The 25,908-nt window shown below is 38.9% G+C and overlaps 1 protein-coding gene across 1 annotated transcript; it reads right to left on the bottom strand.

Annotated features, from left to right (window-relative positions):
• Positions 1 to 14,945: 14,945 nt before the first annotated feature.
• On the bottom strand, positions 14,946 to 15,953 carry LOC142175161 (uncharacterized). The gene has a single exon (XM_075241740.1). The coding sequence runs from the start codon at positions 15,951 to 15,953 to the stop codon at positions 14,946 to 14,948; it is 1,008 nt and encodes a 335-aa protein (XP_075097841.1).
• Between the last annotated feature and the right edge of the window lie 9,955 nt (positions 15,954 to 25,908).

Here is a 25,908-nt window from a genome sequence, read left to right as displayed (position 1 = left end):
AATGTATTCCCTTGTTATACAGGTGGGCGCCTAATGGTAAAGACATGAAATGTATTCCCTTGTTATATAGGTGGGCGCCTAATGGTAAAGACATGAAATGTTTTCCCTTGTTATACAGGTGGGCGCCTAATGGTAAAGACATGAAATGTATTCCCTTGTTATACAGGTGGGCGCCTAATTGGTAAAGAATAACTTGAATTTGTTTCCTCGATTCTCCGAGAAAACTTTCACTTGTGGCAGAAAATTTTCTGCCCCAGTTCTGGCGATCTTTCTTATGGTGTGTCTTTAGGCCATCATCAACACCTTATTTTCCTGTTCAAATCAAAGAAAATTTAGTTAGTTTTCTTTTTTTAAAAAAAAATATGGCGAGTGGTCATGTCACTGCTGACGGGGATGATTGTTCCCTTCCCCTTATTCCTGTTTGGCGTTCCCAAAACTTGTTGGGGATGATGTTATTCGCTGAGGATAACATTCTGCTGGGGATGAGTTTTCCATTTATCCCTTCCCCGTTCTGTATATCAAAACTTGCTGGGGGTTATTTTGCTGAAGATGGATTTTCCTTTCTTCCTTTCCCATTCTGTGTTATCCGACCCCCTCGGAACTTGGTCGATATTCGATCGAAGTCTTGCTGAGGATCCTCTTGCAACTGGGCCCACAATTTCCTCAACATGTTTTTTTTTCTGGTTCTTCCCCGTACTTTCCTCGCCATTTTAGGACAATATTATTCGGCCTGGCAACCAACGTCTTTTGTCTTATTGCCTTGTCTCTGGCCTACCCTCTTCACATTTTATGTTGTACCATTTTGGCAACTGGTAGTAAGCTTTGAAAGACCTTTCTTAAAACATAAATTTCTGGAAAAAGTCTTTTAAACAAAGAAATGAAAAGATAGAAAAAGAGAAAATCTTTCTGAACAAATGATGGGGAAAAGAAAAGAAATGAACTTATCTGGGTGATATAACCGATTCCCACGATCATGTTGTGCATTCCGGATTAATCAACCCAGTCTATTTGTGTCGATCAATCTTTCTGATGTCTTTACTTGCTGGGGATAAATAGGTGCCCAATTTTCGCAAAATGCGGATCCTTTCCGCCAATATACCTTATCGCCTCATAGTGCCCTTTGAGGGGTTTTCACTAATAAGACTCTCTCATTCCTCACAGCTCCCGTTGCCTTATAGTGCCTGTGAAGGTTTTCACCGATAAGACTCTCTCATTTTGTTTTTTTTCAACTGGGGATTGGAGTGTTGCCGATAAGATTTTCTCTGTTGGGAATTCTTATGGCTATCAATTCTTTCAGCTCATGATCCTTATTCAGTCGGGGACCGGCGTTTTATTCTCGGTTTTCATTTGCCTGTCTTAACACCACTTGGATACTGATCGGGAGGTCTTTTTTGGACATCAATATAGGTTTTAGAAGAAAAGGATATAAAATTCAAAATAACTTTGATGGGTAAAGTATTACAACTCTTGGAATCAAACTCTCTTATTTTTTCAAAATTTAAAAACATAACTTCTGCCCCAGTTTTCTTGCTTGGGGAATTTTTGATTTTTTTTTTGTTATCTTATGACCGAGCCGTGAGGCGCCTACGTATCCTCTTTGAGGAATCAGGTCGAACGTAGTTCACTCGACTCCTTTGTTTTTCTTGCGACCTTCCCTTTTTGTTTTTGTTATTATTTTCCTTCTTTTCTTTTTTTTTTTCATTTTTCGTTTTCATTAATGATTCCAAGAGAGGGGTATGAAAGAATAAGTAAGGCACAAAGGGGTAAAGCAAAGGTTAAAAGTGTTTGGATAGAAGAAAGAATTGCCTCCGTCATTTCATTATCCGATAAGCACTAAGTACAAACAAACAAATAAACAACAAAAGAAATTACATATAATATCTTTTGATTGCATCAGAATTGATAGCCATGTCGACACATCTTCCTTCGACATCTGTCAGACGTAAAGCGCCGTTGGATAATACTCTGGTCACAATATACGGCCCTTGCCAATTCGGGGCGAACTTGCCTTTTGCCTCAATCTGATGTGGGAGGATCCGTTTCAATACTTGCTGCCCTACTTCAAATTTCCTGGGGCGCACCTTCTTATTGTATGCTCTTTCCATTCTCTTCTGATATAACTGGCTATGGCATACTGCTGCCAATCTTTTTTCATCAATTAAACTCAACTGCTCCAGTCGGGCTTTGACCCATTCATCATCATCAATCCCGGCCTCAGCGAAAATTTGAAGGGATGGAATTTCAACTTCTGCTGGTATTACTGCTTCAGTTCCGTATACTAACAAATAAGGAGTCGCTCCTATTGAAGTACGAACAGTAGTGCGGTATCCCAACAATGCAAATGGTAGCTTTTCATGCCATTGTCTGGATCCTTCAACCATTTTCCTCAATATCTTCTTTATATTTTTGTTGGCTGCCTCAACCGCTCCATTCGCCTTAGGCCGATACGGGGTGGAATTACGGTGTGTAATCTTAAATTATTCACATACTTCTCTCATCAAGTTGCTGTTAAGATTAGAACCATTGTCCGTGATTATTATTTTTGGGATCCCAAATCTACAGATGATATGGGAATGGACAAAATCCACCACTGCCTTCTTGGTTACTAACTTGAAAGTTTTGGCTTCAACCCACTTAGTGAAATAATCGATGGCTACCAGAATGAACCTGTGACCGTTCGAAGTTGCCGGCTCGATAGGCCCAATGACATACATGCCCCATGCCACAAATGGCCATGGTGCTGACATTGTGTGCAATTCCGTTGGTGGAGAATGAATCAGATCTCCGTGTATCTGACACTGATGGCATTTTCGTATGAAACTGATACAATCATGCTCCATAGTGAGCCAATAATATCTCGCTCACAGAATCTTCTTTGCCAACACATATCCGCTCATATGGGGCCCACAGACTCCAGCATGTACCTCTGTCATCACTATCGTGGCTTGACCTGCGTTAATACATCTCAGTAATCCCAGATCTGGGGTTCTTTTGTACAACATTCCTCCACTGAGGAAAAATCCATTTGCCAATCGTCGAATGGCTCTCTTTTGATCTCCGATTGCCTGCTCCGGGTATATCCCCATCCTGAGGTATTCCTTGATATCATAAAACCATGGCTCGCCATCCATTTCTTCTTTTATCATGTTGCAGTAGGCATGTTGATCACGAATCTGAATATACAACGGGTCAACATGGATTTTTTCTGGATGGTGCAACATCGATGCTAAAGTGGCCAAAGCGTCGGCAACCTCATTGTGAACTCTCGGGATGTGTCTGAACTCCACTAATCAAAATCGTTTGCTCAGATCGTGCAAACATTGTCGATATGGTATAAGCTTTAAATCCCGTGTTTCCCATTCACCTTGGATCTGATGTACTAGGAGGTCCGAGTCTCCCAAGACCAAGACATCCTGAACATCCATGTCTGCAGCCAATCGTAGGCCTAAAATGCATGCCTCATATTCAGCCATGTTGTTGGTACAATAGAAACGTAGCTGAGCCGTAACAGGATAGTGATGTCCTGTTTCGGAAATAAGTACCGCTCCTATTCCATCTCCTTTCGCATTCGCAGCCCCATCGAAGAAAAGCTTCCACCCTGGTTCCTCAGTCAGTTCTAACTCCTCTATATGCATCACTTCTTCATCTGGAAAATACATCCTCAAAGGCTCGTATTCTTCATCAATAGGATTCTCAGCCAAGTGATCGGCCAATGCTTGGGCTTTCATGGCCGTCCTCGTCACATAGACAATGTCAAACTCTGTGAGTAATATCTGCCATTTTTCCAATCTTCCTGTGGGCATAGGCTTCTGGAAAATATACTTTAATGGATCCAGGCGTGAAATAAGGTAATTAGTATGTGACGACAGATAATGCTTAAACTTCTGTGCTACCCAAGTTAGAGCACAACATGTCTTCTCAAGTTGAGTGTACTTATTCTCATAGACTGTAAACTTCTTGCTGAGATAATAGATGGCTTGCTCTTTTCTTCCTGTGATGTCGTGTTGACCCAACACGCAACCAAACGAATGCTCCATGACCGTTAGATAAAGGATTAATGGCCTCCCGGACTCAGGTGGAACCAACACAGGTGGATTGGATAAATATCCTTTGATCTGGTGAAATGCCTCCTAACATTCTGCCGTCCATTCTATCGCGGCATCTTTCCTTAGCAATCGAAAGATGGGTTCACAAGTCATTGTGAGCTGAGCGATGAATCTGCTGATATAGTTCAACCTTCCCAACAGACTCATTACTTCTGTTTTGTTCCTCGGTGGCGGCAATTCCTGGATGGATTTGATCTTTGATGGATCCAACTCAATGCCTCGCCGACTGACGATAAATCCTAACAGCTTTCCAGATGGAACACCAAATGCACATTTGGCTGGGTTGAGCTTAATGTCGTACCTTCGAAGTCTTTGGAAAAACTTCCTAAGGTCTGCTACGTGGTCTTCCTGATGCTTGGATTTGATGATCACATCATCTACGTACACTTCGATCTCTTTGTGTATCATATCATGGAACACAGTAGTCATTGCTCTCATGTACGTTGCCCCAGCGTTCTTCAAACCGAATGGCATTACCCGATAGCAATAAGTCCCCCATGGCGTAATGAAAGTTGTTTTCTCTGCATCTTCTTCATCCATCAGAATCTGATGATACCCGGCGTAGCAATCCACAAAGGAGCCGATTTCTCGTCCGGCGCAATTGTCGATCAAGATATGGATATTGGGCAATGGAAAGTTATCTTTTGGGCTTGCCCTGTTCAGATTGCGGTAGTCGACGCATACCCTAATCTTCCCATCTTTCTTTGGTACTGGCACCACATTAGCCAACCAATCAGGATATCGAGTGACCCGAATAACCTTTGCTTGCAGCTGCTTGCTTACTTCTTCTTTAATCTTCACACTCATATCTGTCTTGAAATTCCTCAGTTTCTGCTTGACGGGAAGGCATGCCGGGTCAGTGGGCAATTTGTGAACCACTAGCTTGGTGCTTAAACCCGGCATGTCATCATACAACCATGCAAAAACATCTTTAAACTCAATGAGTGCTTTGATTAATTCTTCCCTGATGCCAGGCTCCATGTGGATGCTGATTTTGGTTTCTCGGACATTATCCACATCCCCTAGATTTACAGCCTCGGTGTCATTCAGATTAGGCTTGGGTTTCTCTTCAAATTGGCATAGTTCTCGGTTTATTTCTTCGAAGGCGTTATCCTCATCATATTCAGACTCATCGTCACAATCGATCTCTTGTATCATTAAATCAGAGTCAGATTGATTTATTAGACTAGGTCGAAGATCCGCCGTGCATACCATGTCATTAGAACCAGTAAAAAGAGAACTGCTCAGAAAGAGAAAAGAATAAAACAAAATTAAAATGAGACAAGAAAAAGAATTTTATTAAAAATGCGGGATAATAGGGTTCACACTTTTACAAGACAAAATGAGATTTGGATTACACCCTGAATAATCCAAAAAACAAGAAAGCAAAAATCAAAGCCTACTACCAGGACTCTCCCCGAGTAGGAAGAGGAGTAACCGTACAATTATTGGTTTTGGCCTTAGGCCCCATAAACTGTATGTCTGTTCTGCTGGAACCCTCTTCGACTTCTACCATATTGACATCAGCGAACAATCTTTCGAAACTCTAATTAAGATCCCAGTCAATCCCAATCAATGGCCCGAGAATTTTCGGGACCGGTGACCCCTTGGCGCTTGCTCTAACAAAAGATCTTGAGAGACGTGGCACAGGTTTGGGAAGAAACCAAACTTTCTTCTTCATTTTCCGCGCTCGCTTTACATTTGCCGCAGTTGGTTTGAACCCCAACCCAAAGGTCTCCAAATTCTTGGGCAAGGAAACAGGTTGATCAATTCCCTGAAGCTCAGCTCCCAAGCCTTTTCCTGGCACAAACCCATTACCCAGCATTTCTGAAACCATCATGACCGTTGCGGAAGCTACCCTAGGGTGCTGAATGATTTCACCCTCGGGGATCTTGTTTGCCGACACTGCATCGATAATCTGGTAGACCCAGGGACCTTTGTCATCATTGGTCTCTATGAAGGGTACAATGGCGCCTCCCATGGTGCACGCAGTGTCCTCGCCATGCACCACGACCTCTTGTCTATCCCACTCGAACTTGACCATCTGATGCAAGGTAGATGGCACTACTTTGGCTGCATGGATCCACGGTCGTCCCAACAGAAGGTTATAAGATACCGCAACATCTAATACCTGGAATTCCATGGTAAACTGGATTGGACCGATGGTCAACTCAAGTACAATATCCCTCATGGTGGCTGTTCCATTTCCATCAAATCCTCAGACGCAAATGCTATTCTTCTGGATTCTTCCATGGTCGATCTTTAACTAGTTCAGGGTGGATAATGGACAAATATTGGCACTTGAGCCGTTATACACCAATGCCCGAGTAACTGCCGAATCTTCACATTTGACAGTTAGGTAGAGAGCTTTATTATGCTCTGTGCCCTCCACTGGCAGATTATCATCTGAAAATATTACCCTGTTCACCTCGAAAATTTTGTTGGCAATCATTTCCAGGTGATTTACAAAAATCTCGTTGAGCACATGAGCTTCATTCAGTATCTTCATCAAGGCCCGACGATGTTCATCCGAATGGATTAGTAATGATAGCAGCGAGATCTGGGCCGGTGTTTTCTTCAACTGTTCGACCACAGAGTAATCCTGCACTTTCATCTTCTTTAAGAATTCATCAGCTTCTTCTTTTGACACAGGTTTCTTTGTTGCAGCTGGGTTGGGTCTTTTCAACTCCGCCGGAGCAAAACACCGTCCTGATTGAGTCAGTCTCTGCGCCTCACAACTATCCTCCTCCACTTGTTGTCCCTTGTACATCACCACTGCCTTCTCGTACTTCCAAGGCACGACCTTGCTATCAATCACTGGTGTTTGGACTACTGGCTTTATGATGACCGGTTCCCTGCAGACCCCCTTCACAACAACCACGGGTGCAGATGATGCTCCCGTTATTACCAACTTGGCTGGTTCTGGTTTCCTTGTAGTGGCAGATGGATTCTTCCTCAATATCACCACTGGTTTGACATCTTCCCCTTTCAACTGTACCCCTGCTTCCTCATCGATTGATTTTTCTTTCGGAGTGGCACGGATCATCATCACTATCTGTGAGGGTTTCTTCGGCTCCCCTCCTTCGTGCACAAGCTCGATCATGTGGGCTTCGGGGTGCTTTGGCAATGGGTTCTGGTTAATGTTGGGTGCCTCCGGTGCCTGTACCTCGATCTTGTTGGTATCAATAAGATCTTGTATCGCATGTTTCAGCCTCCAACATTTCTCGGTATCATGTCCGGGAGCTCCCGAACAATATTCACATCTTACCGAGTGATCCATATTTTGGGGTAAGGGATTTGGCAATCTAGGCTCAACAGGATTTAATAAACCCAACTGCCTCAATTTGTGGAACAAGGCAGTATAAGTTTCCCCCAACTCAGTAAAAGTTCTTTGCCTCTGTAGTCTTTCATTTCTGGAAGCTGGATTTCCCCTGAAACCCATCCCTGGAGGGTTCCTGTAGGCTCTTGGCGGTGGATATATGTTTTGTGGTGGTGGGTAGGTGTTATGTGGAGGTGGGTATGTATTGTGGGGAGCCAGCGCGCGCCATTGTGGGCGAACCAGAGGCTTGGTGTATGTCTGGGCTTGATGGACGGTGAAATGTTGTTCTTGTGGTGGGTAGTAGGGTTGTGGAGGGTAATTTGGAATGTGTGGGTAGTTTAAATGATGGGGTCTGGGTTGGTAATGAGGGGAAGGACCTCTAGATCTGGTCCAATTGCCGGCCTCTATTGTCGTGACCTCCTCTCTCCTTTTCTTTCCGAGCGCACCTCCCGTGCCGCTCTAAATGGCCTGAGTTGTTGCCTTAATTGCCGAGTAACTCAGGATCTTATTGGACTTAAGACCCTCTTCTATCATACTGTCACACCTCCTTTTTACATACCCGAGAGGGTACAAGGGAGTTTTTTCCAATTAAAGGACAATCGAAACGGGATTTATTTGTTTATTTCAGAGTCGCCACTTGGAAGATTTAGGGTGTCCCAAGTCACCAATTTTAATCCCGAATAAAGGAAAAGAATGACTCCATATTACAGTCTGCGCACCAGAAATCCGGATAAGGAATTCTGTTAACCCGGGAGAAGGTGTTAGGCATTCCCGAATTCCGTGGTTCTAGCACGGTCGCTCAACTGTTATATTCGGCTTGATTATCTGATTTTATACATATATGAACTTATGTGCAAATTTTAACTTTTTACAGCTTTCATCATTTACTGTTATTTTTATCAAGAATTGCAATATCGTGGAAACACATCTCGAACCACGTCACATCAATGCACCCGTGGTTGTTGGCATATTTCAACTCTGTTGAGATTTGGATTTGGGTCACATAAATGTGCACCCGCGTTTGAGAAAATTAAATTATTAAAGGCGCGCCTAAAGCGACTAGCGTATCATTTACTTTGGGTAGGGCCGTGGAATTTTGCTAAACGGTCCATCCCGAAGTCTAAGCAATTTTAAAGCAAATATTTACTGAGGGCCCCGCAATTTTGTATTTTTAGTTGGCAAGGCTCATCTCGTTCTTATTTTTAAAAGGAATTTGCAACGTCATGGACACGCATCTCGAACCACGTCACCATCAATGTACCCGTGATTAGAAACACATTTCGACTCCGTTGAGATTTGGATTTGGGTCACATAAATGTGCACCCGAGTTTAAGAAGGTAAGATTTATTAAGGCGCGTCCTAAAGAGACTAACGTATTGTTATTTTAGGACGAGGCCGTGAAGGTTCATTAAACGGCCAAATCCAAAGTCTAGTCAATGGTTACGTATTTAGTGAGGGCCCCAGCGATGTGTGATTTATTTGGTGAGGCTCGTCTCATTTTTATTTTTAAGGATAAACCTACAGTGACTACATTTCTTCTATTAAGTTTGTCTCTAAAAATAAAAGAAAATTTCTCAATTAATTACATACTTAAACAAACGTAACTTATTAGTTATTAGTTTGTGGTTAATGCAAATAGAAAATTACAGTCGAGTTTGTACAAAGAAAAAACTGCTTTCATTCTATATTCTATTATTCAATAATACTAGAACATGAGATTGACACACAATAATATCAAAACAAATTAACTAGCATTTGATTAATTTAACTGACATTATTAGATGAAGAAATTATACATATGTAACCCCATTACTCATTAATAAATCGACTACATCTTTATACAGAGAAAGGAAAATTATATTCAAACACAAATCTAAACAGGAGGGATTCAACAGAAACAAAGCCTGATTAATATTTCATTTCGCTTCAAGCCGAGAGTGTACAAATGTGTACCTGGAAATGGCAATACAAGAAGAAACGAAGTAGGAGTCAGCAGCAATAATACCACAGCAACATCAGATTCAGCAACACCGCAAACCAGTAACAACCAGTAGAATAACCCAGTAACAGATTGAAAACTCAGCAATACCAAAGTGCAATCGTAGTCAAAGCAGAAGAGAGACGGATACAAGATGCAGTAGTTTACTGATTTTGAATAACACTCAAGAAAGGCAGACGGAAATTATTCAGGTGAAAGTTCAAATTGCATTTCTCTTTTACTCTCAAAATGTTTCAAGTCTTAAAGCTCTCAAATGTAAAAAAAAGTCTGTAAGCTCTCAAGTGTAAAAGTCTCTCAATAATAATCTCTAAGTCCTCTCAATAATGTTCTACCCTTTTTAATGTCAAGAATGACTCTATATATAACAAGACAAGTCTTCAATTCCCAACCCGAAATTATTCCCCCAAGGCATGCTTTGTCCCCACTACTTAATGTTTTCTTTATTTTAAGCTTTGTCCCCCATGCCTACATTAAATAAATACATTCACCCCAACCCATTACAATTTGTCCCTCATACCTACATTAAATAAATACATCATCCCCAGCCCATTACCATTTGTCCCCCATGCCTAACATAAACAAATACAATATTCTCCTCCACTATATTATGTCTTGTCCCCCATTATGTTAAACAATTATATCAAACACCACCCCATTATATTTTGTCCCCCATGCCTACATAAACAATTATAATAATGTTCAATTACCAAACTACCCCTTCCACCTTATTGCAATTTACCAAACTACCCCTGAATGTAATGCAATTTACCAAACTACCCCCATTAGCTCTAAACAAACAATTAATCATAACTTAACCAAAATATAGCCAAGATGACCAATTTTTCAACAATCTTCAACAACAAATCATATGAACACGATGAACAACACCACACCAAATTAATGGAAGTAAATTAACCATATCGGGAACCAATCCTGGTTAACTTAGACCAAAAATGAATGAATAAAGAGACAACAATACAAACAACAATATGCATGATTCAAACTAAATCAACAAATCAAAACAAACTCACATTAAATTACCGGAGTAACAATGAACTTCAAACAAAGATGAACATGAACTAAATCTATTTTTAACAACAAACATGACGGATTCAAACGACATTAATAATTTCTGGAAAATATATAACAACACATGAAACAAATTGAAGAAATAATTAATTAAATTTCAATTTGAATCTAACAAACATTAAACTAACAAATTTTTACCTGAACAATAATACAAACATGAAATAAACATGAAAAACAACTAATTAAACTTCCATTTGAAAATCTGAAAATTAATTTAACAAAGCACATGAACAAACTAAAAAAATTAATTCAAACGATGAACAAAACAAATATTTGCCGATTTTAGATTCGAGAAATATCAAAACGAAATACGGACAAACATAAAACTCAAAATCTACTAACCGGATCGAAAGAAATATGTACGGAATGTTTTGACGAACCTCGAATGGGAATGAATCTGTCTGAACTCAACGACGAGCTCAACTCCCTTTTAAACTTGACGAACTCAAAACGACGCTCGACGAACTCGACTAAAACTCGACCAAACAGTGCTGGCGATGGCGATTGCGAAGGCGATGGGACACCCTCGAAATGGTGGTAGCAGTGCAAGGAAGATACAGCAACCGCGATGGCGATTTATGGCTGGATGTAGCAGCCGCTACAGTGACGACGCAGAGCGGCAGCAGCTTGGCCATGGAAGCGACCAGCTCTCCTTACAGCGATAAAACCAACCCACCGTCCCGGTGGTGCCTCACGGCGGACAGCGCTGGTATGACTGATATGTTGGTGGTTACTACCACCACAGGATTCACCAGTAGTTCCTCGCATTCCCAGCTTTGCACGTTGGTTTATCAACTCTTTCTTGTGCTTGCAACGAAATGTTACGCGTGCCAACAGTGGAGAAGAATGGCGGTGGCTTTAGAGTGGTTCGTGGTTGACGACGCAGAAGCAGTAGCAGGTTGCTCATCAATGGCAGACGCGAGGGGAAGCTGGTTTTTCCGGCAATTGGAGAGGTCATTTGGAGGTGAGGAAGAAGACGAAGGCGTGAGGGGTCATTTGGTATTGCTAAGGAGGGGTCGTTTGGTGTAGGTAAGGAGGTTCGATGACGGGGGAACGGGCAGACATGGTTGGGAGCTTAGAGTTTGAAGGTTTGGAGAAGAAGAAGATGGAGGGGGGCGGGTAGTTTTTTAGGTTTTTTAGGGTTTTTGTTTCTTTTCTTTCTTTTGTGTTTTGAAAAAAAATGAAGAGTGAAGAGGGGTTGGGTATTGGGATTATGGGGCGGACCGGGTCGACCCGGTTTGAAGTGGACCGGGTCATGGAGAAGGTTGGGCAATTATTTGGGCCTGGGGTTGAAATTTGAAGAAGCGGCCCAATCCGATTTTTCTTTGTATTTTTGTTCTCTTTTCTTCTTTCATTTTTCTAAAACTAAATTATAAAAATACTTAAATTATTATTAAGAACTAAATTAAGTTATAAAAGCTCAAATTAACTCCCAATAACAATTAACGCACAATTAAGTAATAATTAAGCATAAAATTGTTCATTTGGACATTAAATGCTAAAAATGCAAAAGATGCCTATTTTTTGTAATTTTCATTTTTTGTAAACAAACTTAATTACTAACAAATTGTAGAATTAAATCCTACATGCAAAATGCGACATATTTTTGTATTTTTATTAATTTAACAAATAAACATGCACAGACAAATACAAATAATTATCCAAAAATGTCACACAATACTCAAAATTGCACACCAAGGAAAATCATTTTATTTTGAATTTTCTGGGAGTAATTCTCATATAGGGCAAAAATCATGTGCTTACACATACCTCCCATTTTCACCACTTCATTGAATGATTTGCCAACTGACGTCACCAAGTGACCGAAGTAAGTTGGCTCGAGAGTTTGTTGAAAGTAATCCACATTTTCTCCCTCTCTCATTGGGGGATAAACTCTGGCTGCCTGTTCTCTCCATCGGAACCCAAATTCTCGGAAGCTCTCTCCGGGTTTCTTCTCCAAGCTTTAGCAATGTGAGACGGTCTGGGACTATCTCAAGGTTGTATTGGAAATGTCCTGCGAAAGCCTGTGCCAAGTCATCCCAGGTGTACCACCTGCTCGGATCTTGTCTTGTATACCACTCTAATGCCGACCCGCTCAAACTCTGGCCAAAGTAAGCTATCAATAGCTCATCTTTGCCCCCTGCTCCCCTCATTTTGCTACAAAAACCCCGTAGATGTGCCATAGGATCGCCATGCCCTTCGTATAAATCGAACTTGGGCATCTTGAACCCTGCTGGTAATTGAACGTCAGGGAAAGGGCATAGATCCTTGTAGGCCACGCTGACCTGGTTGCCTAACCCGTGTATGTTCCTGAAGGACTGCTCCAGGCTTTTAAATTTTCGCATCACCTCGTCCTGCTCTGGGCTCTTAGCCGGCTTTTCAATCTCTGCCGGGACCTCAAAGTGGGGATTATAGGTATATGGCTCGGGTGCTTTGAATGTGAGTTTAGAGGGGTAATATTGTGTGTTGTGAGCCTGAAACAGCGGATCGCTGGATGATCTATGCAATGGGGCTGGGGGAGGTGCCACAAAGACGGGAACATTTGGTGGAAGAGGGTTTTGACTAGGTGTTGGAGCTTGGGGATCATAAGCCTCTCTTCCCTGATAGTAGTGATGGCTTGGGAAACTCGTTGAAGGACCGGGAGAGGGATATTCTGACGTGTATCCTGGTTGGAGAGTAGGAGTAACAGGTAGTTCCTGCCCTTTTTGGGCTCTAGCTAAGGCTATCTGCATTTCATTCATTTCCAGCCTCATTTTTTCCATTTTTTCCATGGCTTCCTTCAACATCTGATGTGCCGTCTTTTCCGACTCAACAATGTTGTCTGATCCAGTCATGCTTTCGGGTATAAGACCTTTCAATCTTGTTTGATAATGGTACGGTGCCAGTACGCTCTAACAACTAACTAGTATGATTGGTAAAACAACAAACTTGTCAGTGTTAGAGTCTTAACAGATATTGTAATTGCACGTTGGGGGATGCAATGCTCTTAGGCAGTTAATCATTTCTAACATGCTTTTGCTCTGACCGCATGCATCATCCCGGCTTATTTTGTTCTGACAGATATATATATATACATATATATATATATATATATATATATATATATATATATTATATTTATTTATTTTTCTTTTCTTTTTTTTCATAATTACAGTCGAATCCTATAGAGATTGCCTACGTATCGTGACCCCGCACGAATCAGACCAAGCGTAGTTCGTGCAATAAGTAAAATGAAGACTCAATTTTAACTTTTATTATTCAAATATGCTATTACAAGCCATAATTAAAAACAAACAAAATTACAGACTCCATACTTTTCTTTTTAAGAACGTTTGAAGAGAACATAAGGGTAGACAACAGACTCAAACAAATGCAAGATTGAGCTAGGGATACATTAAAGCTTTGAAATTTGGTGCCCGCGAGGCATCGTTCGGCTTTCCGCGGGCTTTGGTGCCCGTCCTCTTTGCAAGCTTTTTAGTTTCTCCATGATCCGGTGGACATAACCCATGACTGAGGCAAAAAGGATATCACGGGGCATCTCTTCATATGTTAGGCACTTCGTGGTGATATAGCGCCCTATCTCATTGATCCTACCCCTGATTCTATCCCTCTCTATGCACAGTTGTTCTATCCGTTGATTCTATAGTCCCAATATTCGAGTATTGTCAATGAGCTGATCTTGGAACCTCTCCATTTGTTCTTCCATCCGGGGTATCGACTCATAGCAGCGTTCTCTATCTATTCTAGCATCCCGGGTTTGTTTAAGGACCCGATCATTGAGAATGGAGTTTATCTCTCTCAATGTTGCAACACTCATTTCGTAGTCCCTTTTTACTTGCCATAGGTGCTCTCTCCGTGCTGTTGTAACTTTGGCCCACCTGACCCGTATTCTTGTTATACAAGCCTTGGATCTCTCCAAGTCTTCGTGGCTTTTGTTGACCTGACTCCTCAACTCTGCTATCAACCTTTCACTGGACCGAATTTTCTGTTGGTCGCCGGCATTCTTTCTGTTTTGGCGGATTCGGGCTCTCAAGGCCTTGTTCTCTTGAATCAACTTGCTTTTCTCTCCTGTATCAGCATCAATTTGCAAGCTGCTTTGGTATTTTAGCCCCTCAATTTGCTGTTTTAACTTGCCAATCTCGTCCCGATATTCCTTCTCTTTTGCTAGCCAACCCCATTGTGCTCGCGATGATTCTGCGAAGTCTTGGACGTGAGCTCTCTTAGTTGGTCTCTGGTACTCAAGCTCTCTTCTGTACCATGTGAGGTATTTTGGTGATACTTTACCTTTGGCCCGGTCTTGTACACGAGTATCTACTTTCAGGGTTTGGCATTCATTCCAGATTCTCCGAACGACTACTTCAGGGAACTGCCCACCAGGCCCGATTTCGATTACCTGGCCACTGAGATCCTCTTCCTTTGGGACTATTTGGTATCACCCCAACTGTCTCAAAACTCTGTATGGTGCGTAAGACTGGATACTTTGGAGGCCCATCAACAACAAATGAGATTCGGTGGCTGACATGTGTATGATTTCATCTATGGGCAGCCACCCAAATGCCCATTCTATCTGGCTTGCTGAGACTGAACGCAACAAAGTGACCCACTCGGCGACCCCTTCTGGCAGGCTAAACCCATTGACCATTGTGGAAAACTCTTCTATACAAGTCTTTTGTGACGACTCATATTTCAGGAAGTGTGGGCGATGACATAGGTGTTCTATCATCCACATTTGCAATAGTACATTGCAACCCTCAAAGAAACCTCCTCCGGTTTTGCAAACAGTGAGAGCACGGAAGATGTCTGCTATAATCATTGGCGCCAGAGTGTTGTTGTTCTGCTTGAGCAAAGTGCTGACGATCCCAACGACTTGTATGTTAATTTTCGCGTCTTTTCTAGGGAATATCAGAAGTCCCAGAAAGGCTACCATGAAAGCAATACACCTATGTCCTTCCCATTTCAGCTGGTTTTCCCCGCTGCAAATCTTTCCCTCGGGATTGTTGAACCCTCCAAAATGACCGTATCTGTCGTACAAGAATGCAAAACTACAAAAACCTTCAGATAATTCTGGGTTGTGTATAACTCTGCGGATCTTCACGGTGTCTAAAAATTTGTGTATGGTCACGGTCCTTGGTGCAATAAGATACTGCTCTCTCATAGGGACTTTGGGACTCCCGATGTACCCTGCCAGCTCTTCCAGTGTCGGTGTGAGCTCAAAGTCTGAGAAATGAAATACATTGTGTGCTGGGTCCCAGAATGAGATTAGTGCCCTTATAATGTCCCCTCTCGGAACAATGTCCAGTAGCCCAACTAAGTTTCCTAAGTATATCTTGACTGTATCTCGCCCTGATTCTTCTAAGTCGTTCCACCACATGCGTAAGCCTAAAGGGATCCCATTTACCATGGCCTCAGATGAATTCCTGCTCGTGCTCATTCTGCACATTTATTAAGGGATTTAGACAAAGCAAAATCTTTATTTGACTCATAACTAATTTTCCTATTTTTCCTAATTTTGAGGAAAAGAAAAATTGATTCTTTAAATACGACCTTTTTATTTATTTTTGGCATTTTTGTAGATAAATAAACAAATAAAAAACCATTTTAAAAACAAATTTTTTTTTTCATGGTAATACAAACTATTGTTTTTTTTAAATAGACAATTAATTCTCTACACTGTTACTTCGTCCCCTTTTTTTCAATTTTCAATATTTCTGATTTTCCAAAGCCGGTCAGCATGCAAGTCTAAAGCAAATAAATGCATAAAGCAAACAGGATGCAGCAGGATGGTCTTTACATTTCAGGTTGCTAGTCCTAGACGGACCCAACCCCTGTGTTGAGTCCCCTAAGTCAGATGCAACGTGATGCAAATAAGCGTTTTCCTACTAGGGATCCGGCATGAAGTCATGTTTTACTAAGTTTCAAACTGGGCTTTGTTCTAAACCTGGCTTACCCGAGCGGACAACTCGAGTCGAGGAGAGGGCTACGTACCGGGGACCCGCGGGGTCATCCGGCTTTGTAACTTATCCGAGCCTCTTTCTTATTTCGGGTATTGACACTAACATAATAGGGAGTCTCGACCAGCGAGCTTCTCCCCGGAGGTAAGAAGAGAAGGGTTTCGGCACAGTTTATATACATTTCACATAATATCAAAGCGGTAAAGGCAATTAATTAGCACATTTAATCCAAAACATGTAATAAAATCAGATAATAAATAAAGCCAAATTATAACAATTATTCTAAGCTCGAACTTCTAACCCTGAACCAGTGGTTCTGGATTTTTCTCCCCAGCAGAGTCGCCAGAGCTGTCACACCTCCTTTTTCCGTCCCCGCGAGTGGCGAAGGAGTTTTTTCCAATTAAAGGACAATCAAAACGGGATTTATTTATTTTTATCAGAGTCGCCACTTGGGAGATTTAGGGTGTCCCAAGTCACCAATTTTAATCCCGAATCGAGGAAAAGAATGACTCTGTATTACAGTCTGCGAACCAGAAATCCGTATAAGGAATTCTGTTAACCCGGGAAAAGGTATTAGGCATTCCCGAGTTCCGTGGTTCTAGCACGGTCGCTCAACTATTATATTTGGCTTATTTATCTGATTTTTTAAATAATTAAGAACTTATATGCAAATTTAGATTTTAAAACCGCTTTTATCATTATTCCTCTTATTATTTTATACAAGAATTGCAATGTCGTAAAAACGCATCTCGAACCACGTCACAATCAGTGTACACGTGATTTGTTGATGCATTTTGACTCTGCCGAGATTGGGATTTGGGTTACATAAATGCACACGCATATTTAAGAAAATACTCTTATTAAATACGCGCCTAAAGACTACGTGTTGTCATACTTTTAGGTAGGACCGTGAAATTTACTAAACCGCCCATCCCTGGATCTAAGTATTTTTTTTTAAAATAAATAAATAAATAAATAAGATTGGAGAACCCTGCAAATTTTTGTATTGTTTATATTTATTTATTTTTTAGCGCAATCCTCCCTTATTTTATGAATATCTTAAAATGACTGCATTTTTATTATTATTAAGTTTGTCTATAAATATAAATCAATCTCTACATACTTAAAAATAACATATTAAATACTGGTTTAAAATAAATATTAACGGAAAGTAATATTACTAAAATTCTAATTATAAATACAATGGAATTGTCAATTAATTTTTTTTAAAAGAAACTAATTATCCCATAGCCGGATTAAAATCATATTGTTAGATGACTTGAGCTATTGAAATTAATTATTTACAAATACTGGAAATTAGAAACAATCTTGATTACTAATATGTATTTCTAAAAATTAATTAATTTAACCTTAACTAACCTTGTTTTAATTCAAATCATGTCCTAATACTTGATCTGCAAAATTAATTTAAATTCATGTTTTAACTAAATTTAGCTACATGATTTCGATTAACTTAATGTTGGCGATACTAAAACCCTTATAAATAGTGAACTTAATCAATTTTGCCAAAAACTGATTTCATAAAGTCATTTTTACGTTATTTTCTTTTCATTCTAATTATTAGACAGTTTAATCAATAATAAACCTGCTTAAATATATACTACCTAATAATCAGGTTAAAGCAAAACATTATTTAGTACATCGCTACAATATGTCTAGTTATGTAAAACGACGGCGATTTACAGAATAATAATACATAAAATAATCTAAATACAATTAATAAAAATAAAAAAAAAAGCTAAATTAGAAATTTAACATTCCATTCTTCATTTCAGTTTACAAAAGGCCAAAATTACAGTTGTGTACCTGGTATTGTCAATATAAGAAGAAGAAAGTCAGCCACGTAGTACGTAACACAACAACAACAATAATAACCAGCAATCCAGTCAACAGAAATCCCAGTGACAGATTTGAAAATCAAAATAAAATCCAGAAACACCGACAACAAACAACGGACAGAAACCAAGGGAATTTTCAGATTTGAAAAGCTAATTAATGTTTAACCCTTAATTTCTAAACCCGTATATCAGAATATTTATCAGGTGTGTACTACTCTCTCTTCTAATTTCCAGCTCCTTTTTTATTTGTATTTTTTCTTTCCTTTTTTTTTCTTGAAAGTTTTAATATTTTTCGGAATTTTTCTTTCTCTCTTAAATATTCAGCTTTTTTTTTTCTCTCTCTATCTGTCCCTCCCAAAATCTGATTCAAGCCTTTCATTTATATCTCATCCCAAACCCTTTAATCAATTAATAACAACCACTTTGTCCTACCAAACTCACTATCTTCCCACTCATCCCCCACTACATTAAACAAATATATCAATCCAACCCATTACATCTTGTCCCCCATGCCTAACATAAACAATTACCATATTCCCCTCCACTACATTATGTCTTGTACCCCATTTATATTAAACAATTATATCACTCACACCCCATTACATTTTGTCCCCCATGCTTAACATAAAGAATTATTCAAAATATTCAATTCCCAAACTACCCCTCCGACCTTATTACAATTACCATTTTACCCCCGAACGTACTTCAAATTACCAAACTACCCCCATCAGATATAACCAATTCACCTAATCAATCTTAACCAAAATATAGCCAATATGATCAATTTCTAACAATGTTCAACAACAAATTCAAACTAAATGATGAACAACAAGGAAACAACTAAAATTATCTTGATTGAACAACATCTTTAACAACAAACAAACCTACTTTCAGATTCAACAACAACAACAACAAAAAAATATATTCAGATTTCTAAATTCAATAATCATTTGAACTTAAAATCTAACAACTTTACAACCAACAATTCCTATATTAAAACTTAAACAAAATCATGAAGCAAACTGAAGAAATAATCAAAAATGATAATCAACAAACAAGAAGATCAAACTATTCTTATTTCGGATTCAAGATCAATCAAACAAAGTATGAACATAAATGAAAAGATTCAACAACAATAACAAACAAGCTTTATTCAAACTTCGAATTAAACTTAAACAAAACAAATAAACATATTCAAATCACTAATCTTCAAATAATCAATTAATTTTTTTAAATTAAATCCAACAAAATTATAACAAAGATACATGATCCAAAAATTTAAAACCAAAACATAACTTCACATTAAATCACTGAATTAAAAACGAACTTAAAAAAAAATGAATACGAATTAAATCTATTTTAAACAACAAAATATGACGGATTCAAATGATTAAACCAACATATTTCCCTATTACAACTAAATTCTATTAGACAAATAACAAAAACAACCGAAGAAGAAACAATTATGAATTTAAACTTGAATCTAACAACATTAATAATTTTTGAAAAATACATAAAACACATGCAACAAACTAAAAATAATTACTTAAACTTCAATTTGAATCCAACAAACATTAACACTTCCTGAAAAAATATATAACACATGAAACAAACTGAAAAATTACGAAACAAAACAAACATTTGCCGATTTTAGATTTTGAGAATATCAAAACGAAATATGGACAAAAATAAAACTCAAAACCAACTAATCGGAAATGAACAACGATGAACTCGAACCATGTATGGACTGTTTCGACAAACCTCGACCAAAGCTCGAACAAACGAGATGGTTTGAGTCTCGCTTTCGGACTGGACTGAAGCAACGAACCCATTTCTGTATGGGGTCTGTTTGGATGTAGCGAAGCAGAAATAGTAGGGTCAGCCATGGGAGGGCAGTAGCAAGGTGATGATGAAGCTCGTCCATGGCTGGACGTAGCAGAACGAGCAACAGAAGCAGACGATGCAGCAACCGCATAACTGAAGCAGTGGTGAAGCAGACGACGAAGCAGATGGGGATGAAGGAAGCTGAAGCAGACGACGCAGCAGCTATGGGAAAAAAAAATGGAGTAGCAGCGCGAGCTTGATGGAGAAGAAACAGTGCAGCCATGGACGACGAACGCGACAACAGCTGGGTTTGTTTGGATGCAGCGAAGAAGAAAGCAGAAGCAGCTGCGTGAGCAGCAACGCAGAGGCAGCTGCCTGAGCAGCAGCAGCAGTTCGTCGAGCTCAAACTCGATGAAGAAGATGAAGCAGGCAGCGATGGGGTTTGGCTTCGATGAAATAGTGGCGATGGTGGTCGTTCATGTCACTGCTAGAACTTGACGAAAAAAAGAGGGCAGCCATGGATGAGCTTTTTGAGCTCGACATGGAGAAGATGAAGACGCAGCCGGGTCGTCCATGGTGAGGGTGAAGATGAAGCCGTGAGGGGTCGTTTGGACGTGAGAATGGAGGGTAAAGGGCAGCCATGGGAGGCTAAGGCATCCATTGGAGGGGGCTTGGGGAAGCCATGGTTGTGTGTTTGAGATTTTTGGAGAAGAAGAAGATAGGGAGGGGGGGATGGTTTAGGTTAGTTTTAGGGTTTTTTTTTTCTTTCTTTTGTTTTGTTTTTTGAAACGTAAGATAATAGGGGTGTTGGGTTATGGGGTTATGGATCGGGTCGATCCGGTTTGAAATGGACCGGGTCATGGGGAAGGTTGGGCAATTTTTTGGGCCTGTGGTTTGAAATTGAAGAAGAGGTCCAATTCCGATTTTTTGTATTTTTGCTCTCTTTTCTTCTTTTATTTTTCTAAAACTAAATTCTAAAAATCCTTAAATTATTATTAAGAACTAAATTAAGTTATAAAAGCGCAAATTAACTCCCAATAATAATTAACGCACAATTAAGTAATAATTAAGCATAAAATTGTATATTTGGACATTAAATGCTAAAAATGCAAAAGATGCCTATTTTTGTAATTTTTAATTTTTGCAAAACAAACTTAATTACTAACAATTTTAGAATTAAATCCTACATGCAAAATGCGACATATTTTTGTATTTTTTATTAGTTTTAACAAATAAACACGCACAGACAGAAATACAAATAATTATCAAAAATGCCACAAAAATTCTAAAATTGCACACAAAAGGAAAATTGTTTTATTTTGGATTTTTTTGGGAGTAATGCTCATATAGGGCAAAAATCACGTGCTTACATGTGTTGCTGCTCGACTGAAGAAGCGGTACATGACTCGCCATTCGGGAAAGGACAAGAGTAGAGGTTTCAATTTAGCATTGAGAGAAAAAAATCGCACGACAGGGAAGAATAGAAGCGAAACTTTTCCTAACTCTATAGCCTTTGGGGGATAAATACAGACGTCTTCGTACCGATCCCTCAGACTTTACTAAGCTTGTTTGTGAACTGTGAGACCTATGTAACCTAGAGCTCTGATACCAACTTATCACGACCCGGATTTCTCACCCAAGAGAGTCATGATGCGCCTACTAATGAGAGCTAGGCAAGTCAATCCTTAGTTACTTACTTCATTATCACATTGCTTCTTTTTAACAAATATAAGGCGATAACATGAAAACAACGGAACTTTAAATAATTAAGCGGAAGATAATAATTTAATATCTGAAATTGAATATATAATACAACTGTTTAAAGTTTGACTACCCAGAACTAGTGTCACAGTTTCACACACGGTCTAAGAGTACTACAAATAAAGGTCTGAAAGAATTAAATACAACACCATCTCTAGAAATACATGTAAGTAACAGGAAAGTTGATAGAGGGAGACACCAAGGACTACGGACGCCTGCAGGACTACCTCGGGTCGCCTGATGATCAAGAATCAACAGTCTCACTGCGGTCAAAAGTCCACAATACTGGGGTCTGCACAAAAGAGTGCAGAGTGTAGTATCAGCACAACCGACCCCATGTGCTGGTAAGTGCCTAGCCTAACCTCGGCGAAGTAGTGACGAGGCTAGGATCATACCACCAAATAAACATGTGCAGTTATATAATATACAACGGAAAGTAAAGCAGGAATAAACAAGTAAAGATGGGAGGAGGAAACATGCTTCGGGGAATAATAGGTAAAAACATAATATCAAGAGAACTATAAAGGAAACAAAATCCAACCACTAATAAGAATAAGGAAAACAAAGAAAGATTTCACTTTCTTTTCACATTTTGTTGCAGGGGTGCAACCCGATCCTATCTTCCTGTATCTTGTGGCAGGAATGCCACCCGCTCCCATTTCATTATATCTCGTGGCAGGCGTGCCACCCGCTCCCATTTTATTGTATCTTGTGGTAGGCGTACCACCCGTTCCTATTTTATTATATCTTGTGGTAGGCGTACCACCCGCTCCCATTTCATTATATCTTGTGGTAGGCGTACCACCCGCTCCCATTTCACTATATCTTGTGGTAGGCGTATCACCCGTTCCCACTTTATTATATCTTGTGGTAGGCGTACCACCCGCTCCCACTTCATTGTATCTTGTGGTAGGTGTACCACCCGCTCCCATTTACAAGCCAACAATAATCACAAGGAATCCCGACAAGGGAACAATAATATCAACAAACATCCCGGTAAGGAAACAATGATATTTCAACAATATCCCGACAAAGGAGAAACAACTATAACCAAACTTGTTACCACCTAACTACCTCAGCTATATATAAACTTGTTACAATATCTAGCTACCTCAGCTATACCTAAACTTGTTACAACACCTAATTACCTCAGCTATAACCAAACTCGTTACAACATCTAACTACTTCAGCTATACAATTCAAGCCTATACCATCGCTTTACCTCTTGATTCCACCACCAATTCACTCATATCTAGTCACAAGTTACTCAATTACATCAACAAACGCGAAATGAATCAATTTGAATGCATGAAAATGGATTTCCAAAGTTTTACCCAAAAAGTCAAAATTGCCCCGGGCCCACATGGTCAAAACCCGAGGTTCGAGGTTTGCATTTCTCTGAACCTGCAACATCCATGTTTTTAATCCTAAGACATCCCGGGACCTACTCGAAACTCACTTGAGCCTTCGGAACTCCAAACCAAGTGTGCATACTAACTCAAAGACATCATATGGACCTACTCGTGCGATCCCATCATCAAAATAGCATGTAAAATCATGAATTAAACCTCAAAACTCAACATTTTCATCAAGAATTCTCAAAGTTCATAACTCTTCAACCGGAAGTCCAACTCACGTCAAATAAACTCCATTTTTCACCAAATTTCACAGTTATCTTTCAAATACTATAACAAGTTTGTACCAGGCTTCGGAACCAAAATACGGGCCTGATAACAATGGTTTCAAACATTAATTCTTTTCTTCATTTCTTAGATAATTCACTAAAATAATTTCTTTCAAAAATTGATTTCTAAAGCTTGGGACCTAGGAATTCATCTCCGGGTATACGCCCAAGTCTCATATTTTACTGCGAACCTCCCGGGATCGTCGGAATACAGATTCGGGTTCGTTTTTTCAAAATATTGACCAAAGTCAATCATAATTAAATTTTAACTATAGAAATTTCTATTTCTCATATTTTTACATAGAAGGCTTTCCGGATATAGGTCCGAACCACATACCCAAGTTGAGGCGAGGTAAAAGGAGGTTTTTAGGTTTCGAAACACTGAATTCACTTTGCAACACAAGTGGGTCATCACACATTAATTATGTGTATATTTATATTAAACTTGGGTTTAATTATTTAGCATAATATAAATGTATACCAATTTATTTTATGAAAAGTAATTCTTCAATAATTGAGAAGTTCATCTATAAAAAATATAAAACAAAAAACAACTCTTTTTTGAATTGCAGAGAAATTACCTTACGAATAAAATTAATTTGATTGAAAAGGGATTGACAAGAATATTACACGTAAAACTGCGGTGGGTCAAAGGAATTTCCATACAGGTTAAGGGGGCAAAGTATGTATTGGGCCAAAATTATTTTACCTGCTAATCTGTATTTAAGTTAAATAAAATGAGGTGAAAATACAAATTAAATATGAGCAACATTTATGAGTTTATGATAAGGTTTGATTATATTATTGAGAGTTGTCATTTGTAAAGTTGTGTATAGAGAATGATCATTAATTAATGAGAATTCCATATATGTAATATTTGAAAATACGAATAAATATTATTTGAAGTTTGAGTTAGTTATTCGCTCGGAAATGAAGTAGTTCAATCTCTTTAATGCAACTTCAGAAATTCGAATCTTAAGTAGTTCACCTTATTGGTTGCAACTTCAGAAATTCGAATCTTAAGTAGTTCACACTATTGAATGCAACTAGGGGTGGGCATTGTTTGGACAAACCCGAAATCCAAACCCGAAATCCGAATTTTTTAGATTTTTGGTTTGGATTTTCGGATTACGGATTGGATTTTGGATTTAATTTTTAAATTTTTTGGATTTCGGATTGGATATTGGATTTGGTGCTTTGGATTTTTGGATATCCGAAAATCCAAATTTTTTATACTTTATATTTAGTACGTTATCTATATGTCAATAATAATAAGTTAAATACCCTATCAATTAGATATTATTTCATATATGTAATATTAATTACTAAGTTACTATCAGAATACTTTCTATTTGGACATGGTTTTACTATTACTACTTTTTATCGGTCGTATTGATGTCTCTGTTGCATTTTCTTGATAGTAATTCTATTACTTGAATACTTTATTTGGATGATTGCGGTGAGAATGAGTTACTTTTCACGCAATTTAATATGAGTACTTCATTTGGATATTCATTTTTGTAAAAAGAAGAAACAAGTCAACTTATAAGCTCAAAACCGAAAATCCAAAATATCCAACCCGATTAATCCGAAACCGAACTTAAAAGATCTGATCCAATCCGGCCTTATTTGGATTGGATTTGGATTGTCATTTCTTCAATCCGAAAACGAAAAATTCAAACCGAAATTCTATATTTAATCAGAACTGCCCGAATGCTCAGCCCTAAATGCAACTTCAGATTTGGAATCTTAAATTCGGAAATATAAACTTGTTTTTCGATTTTCAACAATCCAATACACGATTCACTGCTCAAATCTACTTTAAATAGGCTCAAATTTGATAACATAACTCTTAAATATCATAAATAAAAAATCTTGATCATCAAATTATTGAAACAACTATAAATCTAACAAACCCGAGAAGAAAACAAAATTAAAGAAAAAGAGAAAAATGTATATATATGAAGTTATCTAAAAATTATGCATCAGTTAAATTTTTTCTAAAAAGTGGATATAACTTCAACGGCTAAAGTAAAATTTGGCTTCGCATGAAAATTTTACCTTTCACTATGATTGTTGGGCCTGGGCATAACCCGGGCTAATCGTAACTAGTAAAGATATATTTGAGAGTCGTAATCAATTTCTCCTACTAAAAGCTATTTTGTCCTTTAAAAATGAGATAAAGGAAGATGAACATGTATACGAGTGAAACCGAGGCTAACATATACCCCGATTTTTCGGTGGAATAAACAAAGCAAGGGCATGAATATACGGGATCGAAATCAAAGCTGAGAACTTCTTGTACCAAGGCCCGAA

The sequence above is a fragment of the Nicotiana tabacum genome, chromosome 21 (assembly GCF_000715075.1).
Source record: "Nicotiana tabacum cultivar K326 chromosome 21, ASM71507v2, whole genome shotgun sequence".
Classification (NCBI taxonomy): domain Eukaryota; kingdom Viridiplantae; phylum Streptophyta; class Magnoliopsida; order Solanales; family Solanaceae; genus Nicotiana; species Nicotiana tabacum.
The sequence above is the reverse complement of the archived record's forward strand: the minus strand, read 5'-3'. Positions and strand labels throughout refer to the sequence as shown.